The sequence below is a fragment of the Diplotaxodon limnothrissa genome, linkage group LG7 (genome assembly GCF_057381915.1).
Source record: "Diplotaxodon limnothrissa isolate DT_005_m linkage group LG7, D_limnothrissa_male_GT1.1, whole genome shotgun sequence".
Taxonomy (NCBI): Eukaryota; Metazoa; Chordata; class Actinopteri; order Cichliformes; family Cichlidae; genus Diplotaxodon; species Diplotaxodon limnothrissa.
The window spans coordinates 14,535,921-14,548,784 of NC_140602.1; the positions used below are offsets into that span (position 1 = coordinate 14,535,921).

Genomic DNA, 12,864 nt, shown 5'->3' on the forward strand with positions numbered 1-12,864 from the left:
TATATCTTTAATGCCAAAAGACCTCTCTGCTCCTTTCACAATTATTATAAGTTTCTGTTTTGTGTTTCACTTGATCTATGCAATTTATAACATAGGCAATAAACAAAATCATCTGTGTCTGCACGAAATCTGATGTTGACATCAGTTGAGCCTTTCCTGTTTCTTCTGTTCCCTCTTGACAGCCTCGGTGTAACTTGCGATGTGAACTACTTTAACTTGTTTGACCTCCATGGCCTTCTTTCTGACTTAACAACCCCATAACTTACCCCTTGCTGCCCCCCACAGTTACTGCATTTATCCTACACTATCCCCACATTCCTCATATCTGTGTTCACCTCCACACACACTACCCATTTCCCATTTGCAAACTGTAGTGATGTGCCCATATCTTTGCCATTTATAGCACTTGAGGGGCAGCGGAACATATGCTCTAATCTAATAGACTGAACATCCTTACAGAATATGTTAGCATTAAAAGACTCAATTATGTTTAGATGGGAAATTCAAATTAGTCAACCTGGATACACAAAATCCTTATATGCAAATTCAGGAACCACTCTATTGGATTTTCTTTCAGTGTAGTGAAGAAAAGTGAGAAAATTATAAAATGAAAACAAAAATACTTTTTCCAAACTTGAAGCTCAGTTTAATTCACCAAAATCAGACAAATTGTATACATGAGACAAAAATCATTACTGTGGAGGTTTTACAATAACTCGTGAGCAGAGTAAAATATGTGCAAACAGAATTTTGTTTAGCTGTAGAGCCACAGTAACTAAAGAGGCATATATCTGAGTAAATAGATAGTTATTTTACACAACAATGCTTTGGTGACCTATGTATATACTCTTCTGCATATTTATATAAAAACATGGAAAGCATTTAAATATCATCACTAGAACTAAACATAAAAACAGAGGTCAGACTATTGCACAACAGTCAGGTGAGGATAAAGGGGAGTGGTTACTGTTGATCTGTCAGCAGCATTTAGGGTTTTCTGCGCCTGTAACAGAAAACCGAGTGAATCACAATCTGTAGTTATGTATTCTGAGAGAAAACTACACTTTACTCAGAGGCAATGCAGAAAGTTGACAGCTTACTTGGTGACTGCATGATGCTCCAACCCAGGTCCCAAGTTTGATCCAGCCCTCATCGCCACAGCCACAGAGCACTGCGAAGAGGGAAAAGATTAGGACCTAAATCTATTTGCAAGTGTTCTGAATAGCTCAGCCTCGAATCTGAGGAGAATTTTTTAAATCAGCTTACCCTCGTCTCCACATCAGTCAAAGCTCCATCTCCACTGGCTGACACGCCTTCTGAAGACTTCCTCTTCCGCCTTCAGAGATTGATACGTAAAAACATTAGCACACCTTCAGCAGTTTGGAATCATATTTAACAACTTAAAAAATGTAAGACTCAGGAGGCACGTTAGGTAATGCATGTACAATTATTAACAATATTAATATGTTTGTTTGTTTTTTTAAACTGGATACCAAACTGACAACAGTAGTGAAATAAGCTAATCAAAATGTCCGATGCTGTGTCCTGCTGTCATAGAATAAGGGATGTGTCTTTGCTCAACTGAGCTGTCAAGTTGATCTCAGTCAAAGACAGACAGGAACTGGATACCGGTTCCTGTCTGGTATCTGTCTGGATACCAGACAGAACAAGGCCAGCACAGAAAGCAAATCCAGTTTTTTTGTTATCCTGTTATTAAATGCCTTTGTTCCCCTTTTGTTAAAACATAGAAAAACACTACACAAAAATACTGCAAAAGGAAAAGGTTGCCTTATAAGTGTATAAACTCAAAATGCACATTTCACTTAAAAATTAAGATGTGCAAATGTGAATAAATCAACTTGTTCGAGATATTCATCTCCTGCTGAGAAACAACAAAACAAAAGAAAACTGCACCAAACACCCAAAAAATAAGAATAAGTCGTCTCATCAGATACTGATGCTTATTTCCTATATGCCACAAAAAAAACAACAACAACCCTTGACATTAAAATTCAAGTGTATTCAAGGATTTCAAGCACCTGTATAAGCCCTGTATTAAACATTTCAATATATATTTTTTTGGTTAAGGTTATAAATTATTACCTTGGGACTGTAGTGAGCTCCTGTTTCAGTGTCTCAATGTCAGTGAACTGGACAGCTTGCCCCCCTCCTCTCGTTTTGATGACATCGCCCTAAAGAAAAAAACCCCAAAAAGAACCACCATTAGATATCTTTGTTATTTAATATTTAATACAGTGCGAAGCCCTTCTTGTGATCAGTAATTCAACCATCACAAGAGTTTCCTTTCTAAGGATAAGCATGCACGCTACTACAATCATGCAACAGAACATTGAGAACCACTTTATAGAAATTATTTAAATTCACTTCTTAAAACGGACAAACTTATTCGAGCAAAGTGTAAAACAAACAGTTACAAAACCACACTGACTCAAACTCAAGTTGGCAAATATGCTGCTGGTTTGCTGAAAACTTGCTAATATAAATGTCTGCATGAGTAAGGAAGTGTAACCAAATATATCATTCTAAATATCAGTAATATGCTGTGCTGCATACTTGACCTTTATAAGTTTGGTCTGTATCTCGCCGTCGGAGGCAACTTCTTGGTGCGTTAGCACGTATCTGTCACACTTGGACAGAGCCTTCTCGCTGGGTGCAGACACCTGGATGGCGTTGGGGATGACCGGCTGCAAAACTGTGCCCAAGTCCATGCTTGACGATGGCTTATGGTCCACCCACTTCTCCCCACCAGCAGAGCGGGAACGACGGTGACGCGGGCGTACTGGTGTTGTCGTCTGAACAGATCAACAGGAAAACGGTTTAAAAAGGGGAAAGAAAATAAATTTAAAAAAAAAAAATCCAAAGTGAACAAAAACACAGAACTTGACAAAGCATTACAAAGCTTGACAAAAGAAATCATAAAACTTATACATTTTGGGGGGCAGGGTACCCCACACCCTAAACTTGTAGGAGCCAAAATCCTGACACATTACAACCTCATGCTGCTGCCTTTAGCTAACTCACTGACCCTGTATCTTCTTTCAATTAGGTCTACATGAAACGAAGGGGAAGGGAAGCAGTCTCTCTCATCCACTCTGCTCAAGCACACAGCTCTCCTCCTGGCCCGGCTGACTGAAGTGCCCGTTGAGGCCTGGGGTCTTGTGGGTGTTCTTGTGGGTGTACTAGGGGAACTGTAACCCTGCATGCTGTCCTGAGCTGCCTGCTCCTCACATGCAGATCTAGCCACAGACAAAAAGGTACTTCTGCTGGGGACGGGGCAGGTGGGCCTTGGGTTCGTCTCATCCTCCTCATCACTAGCAGCACTGCCTGACTGTGACTCTGGCTTTGGACTGACATGAGGGGAATCGACTGGGCACTGGAGAGTGAAATGGAAAGACTAAATGGTCACAGTTAGACATGCAAAAATTAGACGTTATAGGAACGGGATACATTCACAGTCTAATGTAATCAAATGCAGCAACCACTTTATGTAAAGTACAAAGTTCATGTTTTTCCCCATACCTGGTGAAAAACATGAACACTGAAATGTAGATTTACCTAAGCTGAGCTAAAATGTTCTGTGAGTTGATACAAATTTATCTGCAACATAATTCATTTTACAGTTTGTCTTATTTGTTGTAAATTCAGTATCTTTGATTTTTAAAACTATAGATTCAGACCAATAAATTTAGAACAACCTACTGAGAAATCTACAGCATCAAAATAACTCTTACACATTCACCAGGAATGTAATTTCCTCAGTTTCACAGTGGTACTTAATTGCTGAAGGACTACATGATCATATGCATGAGGCGTTTATTATAACCTGCCTGCTGCTGTGGCACTGGGATTAGTGATGTTAGTAGATTAAGACAGACGAGTGCAGTAGAATTTAACTTTGAATGGGCAGAATACCATTCACCATTATGGTTTTTAAACAACATACAGGGACAGGTGAGGGTGATGCTGATCTCTTTGGCGGTAGGCGGTCCTCTTTGGAGGGTCGCTGAGAACGGGGCTGATGCTGTGGTTGTGGTAGAGGCTGTGGCTGCGTCTGACGGGGTGGAGGTTCAGGGCGACCTGGAGTCTTGCTCTCTGTCACGATGGCCTTGAGCTGCTTCAGCTTTTCGTCTTTCACCCACAGCTTATTTTGCATCTCAAGCTGCAGTGCATTAACACGTCTCTCCTGCACAGTGAGGATATTGCAAAATGTTCAAATGCAATATTATCCAAGTTGCTTAAATAAGACAAATTAGCTGCCACTATAAAGACTAAAACAATGACCAACAAGGGCTGTTTGCAAAACTGATAGTAAGATCTAAATTTTACACACATTTCAAAGTAGGTCTTTTTTTGTTTGTGGTCTTTATTGGAAATCTATATATTGTTGAATAAAAGGAAAAAAAAGATATTTGAAACTCACACATTCTTTCTCCCACTTGAACTGGGTGTCCGAGATCACGCCATGCATGCGCTGCTCCATGCGTCTCTTCTCTGACAGCTCTCTCTGAAGCCTCTGCTCTCTGGTTTCCAGCTCATGCTGCAGCGAGCGCTTGTCATCTTCAAAGATTTTAGTTGTTTTCTGCAGGATGTCAATCTGAAACAGAGACATTAATATTAAAGAAAAAAAAAAGTGACAACCTTTAAATCTGCAGCGTGAATGGATTAGTCTCCCACCTTGTGTTCTTGCATCTTTGTTTTCTTCTCTAAACGTTCAATCTCTGCCTTGTTGCCTTGGATGATTTTGTCTTTCTCTATCAGTTTGCCGTTTTGTTCCTGAATAAAGTTGTCTTTGGAAATTAGGCTGGTATCCAGTTCTTGGAGCACAGGCTTCATCATGTTGGCTGAAATAACATCAAGAGAAATGTGAGCCAAGAGAAAGACAACTATTCAAAAACTGATCTTTCAAAGCCAAAAAGTATCAGGTGAGCTAAAATGAGAACAGACACCTATTTTACTGTAGTCCTTCATCAGCATCTGCTTGATCCTCTGCCTGTTCTTCAGGGCTTCAATCAGCCTGGGCAGCGTGATGTCATCATGTGGGTCAGTCAGCTCACAGGAGGGTAGAGATGGGAGACTGAGGATCAGAGTGTTTGCAGCAGGAGGCATGTCTACAGAAGACAAGGAATCACAAGTCCTTAAAGCAATTGTGTGGTTTTTAATAATTATCATCACACACAATACTCCACTATTAAAACATTTACACAGTAGTAGTTCAGATTAATTCTGTTCAATTTTAATGGAAATTACATTTGCAAGAGTTTGGCTTGTCTGTTAATTTGCATGTTTTGTGTTTCCAAAGAACTTGCCCAAGGATATTTGGCATGCAGACTGAAGCAGCCAGGGTTCGAATCACCAGCCTTCCGATTAGCAGATGGCCTGCTCTTCCCCCTGAGTTACAGCCATCCCCAACTACAATTCTCCTTGAGATGATAAAATGAAAAGTCCATGTAAAAGCTGCCACTGTGCAGCCATCTTATTTGGGCTGTTGTTTTGAAGTATCATCTAAATCATTGTTGTAATTTCAGAGAAATGATGCAGTATCCTGACATTTCTGGCCATTTAATATACAATTCACAAGCAACTGATGACAGTGGGAAGAAAAACTTCCATTTAATAGGAATAGGAATGAGGGGAAGAAGACAGCATAAAAGATGTGCTGTGGAAGAGAGTGAAAAGAGGTAAGTCAAGAAGATTGCTCAGTGTATCATGGGAAGTCCACAGCAGCCTAGGCCTACTGCAGCATAACCAAGCAGCATAATAAGGGACAGTTTATGGTCATCAGATGAATACCAAACTATAAGAAAGTTTTAAGCCTAATCTCAAAAGCAGAAAGACAGCATCTCAAATTCAAACTGGGAGCTGGTTCCGCAAAAACAAATATGCCCTCTTCTGAGTTGCTGTTGACACTCTCGCTGCAGAGTTCTGGATCAACTGAAGGCTTTTCAGGGAGCTTTTGGGACCGGTTGATAATGAATTACAAGAGTCATAGTCATAAATGCATGAACTATTTTTTCTGATTTTAGAGCTATTGCACAAATGCAAGAAACCAGTCCTACATATGTGTTTAATATGTGCAATAAAGGACATATTCTGGTCAAAAATTACTCCCAAGGTTCCTCACAGTGTTACTGAAGGTCAAGGTAATGCCATCCAGCTTAACCTTGGTTTTATCTGAATTTAGAAGCACACAAAAATGTGTCCAATGATATTAGTGAATATAACAACAATTAGCAGAAGTGGAAAACACACTTGGTGTTGCTCTTGTTAAAAGGTTGAGTGTTCTTACATTTCGGCTAATCTTTTGATTAACAGGATGTTTCACACACATACCAGGATCTATGGGGCCACCACGTTCTTCCAATCTGCGAGACAGCTCATCTTTGAATGCCTGGTTTCTATGACGACGGCCTGGAGTAAAGCCACAGATTGGTCTGTCCACTGGCCTGGCCACTTCCACCTCTTGGGTCATCTCTGCAAACCGCATCACCAGCTGCACAAACAGAGCACATGTTATATGTCCGGGGGGGGGGGGGGGGGGGGGGGGGGGGGGAGAGAGAGAGGAGAAAGGGGGGTAATTAAAAAGTAACAAAGTAAGAGGGCAGGGTCAAGTTACCAGGGTTTCCTCATAGTCATCAGTCTTGGGATTGACACAGACAACCATTCTAACTTTTCCCTCTCCATCGAAGTAGTTTTTAAACAGGTGGGTTATTTTGGAGTCTCGATAGGGGACCATCTGGAAGAGAAAAATGTCAATTATATACATATTTTATCAGGAAATGAAATCCAAGTCCATCTTCAGTTTGGCAACACATACCTTGTTTGTGCCACACATTTGGTTTTCTCGAAGTATCTCGATGCATGTCCTCAGATTCAGCAAAGACTGATTTATGTTACCTGAAAGGCAAAAAGTGGTTAAAGCTCAAATGAACCCCAGCTAAATCAAAGTTCATAGGCTTGTATATAAACAGACTTGTCTTAACAGATGGCCAGCAGGAGACAGCCCTTGTATGCTACATAAATAAGTCATATATGAATAAAAGAAAGTGACAACTACTACTATTCAGGTAATCTGTTAACAGACATACGTGTGTTTTTTTTCTATATCTTGTTTTGTAAAGTATAACTAGTTTAAGCATATTCTTCTGGAATAAAAATAAGTTTTTAGGACACTTTTGGCTAAATTGTAACTGATAAAAAATCAGCAGCCACTTTTATAATGTCCATTATTTTGGAGCATTATCTAAATTAAAGGTCACCACTGCATTCAAAACTTCAAGCAATTCTGCTTCAAGTTTACCGAACTTGTCCAAAATAAGGATTTAAATATTAACAAACCTGCTTCACGTATACGAGTGCCTTCTGCCCCTGTCCTGCCAGTTCGCTCGCTTCCTGCCAAGTCCACCAGGCACAGCTGACTAACACTTATCTGGTTCTTATCCTAACAATCAAATTAAGAAGAAAAATATTTGTCAATTATGGTTTATCCAAGTATGTTACCAACAGGGCTCTGGTGTGGGGAAATTTGGTTCAACTTTTAGCTGACCTGGAGAACGTTGTCGCCATCTGCATCAAGAGGCGCCTGAGCCAGTTTAATAATGAACACACTGTGGGAGCGACTGGACTCTCTATTCAGCCGGGTGTTCGCAACCTTCCTCTTTTTTTGACCTGGAAAAAACACAGTACAGGCCATTTCTAAAACCACATTTCTTTCCAGACATTTTTATGCACAATTTAAAAGCCAAACTATTTCAGACACAAAACTCATACTGAGCATTCACATTCCTCAACAACCTGCTCAGAGAGAAGATTAACTGAGGTCATTTACTGGCCAGAGCTGAACCCAGAGGGCAGCAATTCCAGGTCAGTCACATCTACGATCATCACTGCAGGGTACTTTATTTTTTCTTTACATTCATATGAGAACAACTCACCTCTCCAGAACACTTGAAAAGCCTCCTCGGCAGATTTGACTTCAACCTCCAGACAACCGGCCACATACATGATGTGATTCTGATCCTCTCTGAGGATTTTAGACTGAGGCGGTCTGCATTTAGAAAATAATCATATTAGGGAACTGCTTTTCCTTCAATCTGCAAGATGTTGCATACCAAGCATGGCAGGGAGTCGAAGACATTAATGCTGGTTGTTTCCAGCCACAGAAAGTAACCAGTTACAGTCATAAAGCATCACAAATAGATGTAAGAACATTCAGCGTTGCCAGAACAAACACCAAAAGCAGCAGGGGGAATATAAGGATTTAAGGCTAAAGTAACACTCATCAACACTGGAGACATTACCTCCCATCAGCAGCTCTGTTATACATGGTTTGTGCGTGGTTCAGAATGAATGTGTCCAAAATACATATGTTTTACCACTGAATGTGCTCCCAGATTTATACTTTTTGCATGACGTAACTCTGAATTTTGGACTACAGCTGATTATTTTAATAATCAATTCAATTATTTGCAGACAAAATAACTGATAACTTGAGCTCAAAAAAAGAAGAGAAGCTTCAAATTTTGCACACCAATCATCCCAAAAATATAGTCAGTGTACTATTATTTAAAAAACAAAACAAAAAAAAAATCATCAAAACTCATTTTTATGACAGCAAAAACATCTGTGAAACTTAGGAAATGTCTCCAACACTGACAGGTTACTTTTTTTGCACATCTGTATGCAACAGCAGAAGCTCAGCTAAAAATCAGGCTGCTACAAATATTCACTGGTCACATACATCAACTCTGTGTTCTGGCGCACTGGTGTGCCTCCACCATTCCACCTAGTAAAAAGAAAAGACAACAGTTTTGTCTCCTGGCTAATCTGCCATAGAAAATAAACTGAACTACACCTAATATTTTACTCTATTACTCTAATGAGATAAAACATGATCCACATACATACTGTACACATGAATTGTGTTCCTTTTGTTGTATATTTTTCTAAACTCACTTTGGCTTGATTGCATCTTCCTGAGTTTCCTCCAGGAGATCATAGATGTAGTTGTTGTAGATTTCTACGTAGGAGACGAAGACGCTGTAGCTGCTGTCGTCATCCACGCCATCTGATTTAGAGGTCTCCTCTGGCTTAATCATGTCAGCAATTTCAGGATCAGCCTTTAGCCTAAAAATCAAAGTAGAAAGTTGCACATTAAAACCAACATCCCACTATACTCAGAACTGAGGCAACAATGCAAGCTTAACAAACCCAAAATATCTTTCTGTTAACTAGATTCACTTATCCTAACATCACCAGTCAGGTGAAACAGTGACACAGAAATAAAGTCTTAGCAATTTTACAGTGCTGATTCTTCCTAAAGGGTAAGAAAGACTCTTGAATTAATTGGCCAATAGGTGACAATTTGATTTTAATTCTAATTTTGAACATGATCTTCTCCACAGCAGTAGCAGCACAAGTTACTCTGGAATAGTTAATAAACCTAGGACTGACTTATTCAGGTAACTTCCGGTTACCTGAATAAGTCAAAGTCCTACTTCACAGACAGTGATGATTTTTACAACATATGTTTCGTTTCTTGCCATTCCACTGGATGGATAAAATGGGTCTAATAAAATCTAAATCTGTGTCAGGCTATAGAACATCAGTTTGAAAGACAGATTATTTAGTTGTACAAAGTAAATGAAGTGTAAGAGCAAAAATGTGTTGATAATTCTTGTCATCCATGACTTTTACACTGTTGAAATGCAGGACTGTACGGCATGTCTTTATTGTCAAATTTGAATGCATAATTTCATGTGATATTGGGATTTGGAGTTTTGCAAAATTTTGCTGTAGTCTTTCTTTAGCAACAAAGCTCCAAGTCAGTAGGCACATCTCACCATGGGATGTAGATTTTTGGATTGCTGACCGCAGATTCCACCACATCTTTCTCAGTAATGTGAACTTACATTTCACACCCATAATTAAAAAAAAATGTAAAATGGGCCTTTACCTGGTGGAGGGTGTTTTAGGAACAGACAAGTTGTTGTCCTGCCTTTGGCGCTCCAACAAAGCATCTACTTCAGTCTGAATCTCAATACTGTTTTTCTCATCAGTCTTAAATACCTGAACAAAGAGAAAAAAGGAAATTAAATTAATAAATAAGCAAATTACTCAGTTATTCTGGTGCCAAACATAATTAACCATTTTTATGTGCCATTTTCGTACATATCTCTTGGCCTGGTAAGGACCTATACTGTTGAAAATCATGTCAAGGGAGCGAGGCAGAAGTCCACCCTGGCCTGGGGAGCCTGTCATGGTGAAAGTCTTTCCACTTCCTGTCACCCCGTACGTGAAAAGCAGACCTGACACAAACAGAGAGGAAATCAGCTGCCAATAATGAACTCAAGGCTAAAGTAGGTTAAAATGCAGCTGTTAAGAGGGGAAACAGGTCACTGTAATTTAAAATGTTACTGTACTTTAAAATAATCATTGCATATTACTGATGTGGCCTTTGCTTTTACCATTTTTTCCACGGATGAGGTCATCAACAAGAGGTTTCGCCACATGCTCAAAGAGCTCCATCTGTGATACTGAAACTCCAAAGACTTTTTTGAAAGAGTACTGTGTCTGTGAACCAAAAGGGATTACAAAAAATAAATACATAAAATAAATAAATATACGTATGCATGCTTTGCTTGTTCTGGAAGACCAAAATCAACCATGTGTTATTTTTTCTCTTGTACTTTCTAAATTTTTCAGCATTTCTGGGGATACGCCTGAAATGAAGCCTTCTACAAGGCTAGACAAACCACTTCAGCTATGCTCATTTATTACAGAGGATGAGTAGTTCTATTCATATCTCCTTCTCGATGCCTAATCTCCACTCTTGAAGGAGGTCATCTAATCCGGTCTGAGAACACCTTGTTCCCCACATCTACAAAAGTTCAGTAACTCCATAAACAATGCATTGTACAATTTAACAGATATTGATACATCAAATTATAACAGACTATATTTGGGATATGGAGATGCAGCAAAATGATGTGTACTGAATAAGAAGGGATTGATTTTTATACATGATGGTAAATAAGTCAATCTGGGTAGCTAGCTAGCATGGTTAAGACTGTTTAATATTCAATCTGATTGCTTCCTACTTTTGCATTCTCACAGCTCTTTTTAGCTTTTTGTTCCATACCACTAGGTGTGTCTATATATCTGTTTCCCACTATCATGTGCAGTTACCTGAAAGACCTGTGAGAATGCAAAAGTATGAAGCAGTCAGGTAACTGCACATGATAGTGGGAAACAGATATATAGACACACCTAGTGGTGTGGAACAAAAAACTAAAATAAATAAATAAATTGTGGTCTTCAAGGCATTTGTAGCTATGAGAGGTGATAGCAAAAGTCACAACAAACTGGGAAGTGTGCCCCCACCTGTCCAACATCACTACATCTCATGTAAAATTACACAAAGAAAGGCATCAGGGCAAAACAGGCCCAGTCCTGGCACTCTATCAATGGAGGGAAAAACAAAAATGGAATCATTTGTCTTTAACAGTCGTAGAGTTTTATGACACAGGAGTAAGCTACGAAATTTCCAACGATGCAAACAATATTTATGACTGGATTTACTTATTGTTGTTTTCAGTCTTTATGCAGCTTTTCCTGACAGTGACAGAAACACATAATCTCACTACCTTTAATCAATTACTACTCCAAACTTATCGGATTTCTTACCTCTTTGTATTCTCCATTGCGGTTTGTTTTGAAGCCCTCCGGGGTGTGCATCTGGATGGTGGTACTGCTGATCACCTCAATGCAGCATTCCTCATCCTCAGCTCCCAGGGGTCGCACACGGCAATATACCTGAAGAACAAAACAACACACATTAAAACAAGCTCTAACGGTACATTTTGAGCTCGTTACTACTGCAAAGGTATTTAATTTGCCCAAGAATATCTGATGAGCGATTAAAAAAAACAAAAAAAAAAAACAACAACCACCAAACAGACTCTGACATTCTTGGATGCAGTAGGATTTTTGCTACCATTTGTTTCAGCTTATTACCACTTGGTGAAACTTTTAAACATACTTTTATTAAGAAACTGAGGAGTCTCGTTATTCACAGCCAGAGTCTTTATACTGTTGGGGTTTTTTTTAAAGAACAAAAAGGGGGGAATTTTGGTTGGCCCAAAAAACTGAGGAGAGATAGCAATCGAAACTTTTATTGCAAAAGCTTCTTCTTTCTGCTGCTAAAAGTCTAAATCTGCCTTTGAGGAAGAAAAGTGATGGCTGCAGAGCGAAACTGTGGGCTCACAGTCAGGTTGAAGAGAAATTGTCCAGAAGAATTTTCACTCTGTCAGTAAATTACTCCACTCTAGGTTCAAACACTCCCTCACTGGAATGTTTTCTCTTCCACCCAGTGGAATGTATGCGATTCACATTTGTACTGTCTGCCAAGTTGACCTTCTTTAAGAATTCAGGGACACTCACCCCAACTGGGTCCGTTTGGTTGCTGGAGGGTTTTTTTGGAGGATGCCTGCGGGGGGGTTTACCTTTCCTGTAAAAGTAAATAAATACATAGTCATTAACAATTCAAACACACTGTAAGCGTTAACCATTAATGACTATGTGATGGCTTAACAAAGCCTGTTGTTAGACGGCTAATTAGCCCCCTGCTAACGGTAAAGCAGAGTCAACGTCCGTTGGTAACTCCTTAAACTCGCCATTTCGTGACATGGTAAAACGCATAAACAATACAGCCTACCAGCGACATATATAATATAAACTTGTACTTACAGTTGTCTCGTCATCGTAGCGTGGTGCCTGTGCTGGTTTCACTGTTTCTGTTTGTCTAGTTTTGAATCTTCCCTCCGCCTCAAAGCCTCAAATCAGCTA

The 12,864-nt window shown here is 39.5% G+C and overlaps 1 protein-coding gene and 1 non-coding gene across 2 annotated transcripts; both read right to left on the bottom strand.

The window, feature by feature from the left end:
* Positions 1-1,096: 1,096 nt before the first annotated feature.
* LOC146627958 (kinesin-like protein KIF23) lies at positions 1,097-12,779 on the bottom strand. Its single transcript, XM_085359356.1, has 23 exons — positions 12,766-12,779; positions 12,460-12,526; positions 11,704-11,832; positions 10,485-10,590; positions 10,189-10,325; positions 9,974-10,086; positions 8,974-9,144; positions 8,759-8,803; positions 7,953-8,065; positions 7,565-7,686; positions 7,357-7,459; positions 6,836-6,915; positions 6,635-6,754; positions 6,352-6,511; positions 4,968-5,129; positions 4,696-4,862; positions 4,442-4,615; positions 3,965-4,204; positions 3,047-3,394; positions 2,580-2,813; positions 2,104-2,192; positions 1,267-1,336; positions 1,097-1,171 (listed from the first exon to the last, which is right to left on the bottom strand). The coding sequence occupies exons 1-23, from the start codon at positions 12,777-12,779 to the stop codon at positions 1,097-1,099; spliced, it is 3,039 nt and encodes a 1,012-aa protein (XP_085215482.1).
* Positions 7,813-7,910, bottom strand: LOC146627959 (Z30 small nucleolar RNA). The gene has a single exon (XR_014906454.1). It is a non-coding gene; the product is annotated as a Z30 small nucleolar RNA (small nucleolar RNA).
* Positions 12,780-12,864: the final 85 nt, after the last annotated feature.

Bases quoted from the DNA above. Each gene is read 5' to 3' on its own strand.
- LOC146627958 (XM_085359356.1), bottom strand. The intron at 5,130-6,351 runs GTATGTGTGTGA...TGTCTTCTGTAG, and splicing joins TGGTGGCCCCATAGATCCTG to ACATGCCTCCTGCTGCAAAC. The intron at 1,337-2,103 runs GTAATAATTTAT...CAATCTCTGAAG, and splicing joins GAGCTCACTACAGTCCCAAG to GCGGAAGAGGAAGTCTTCAG.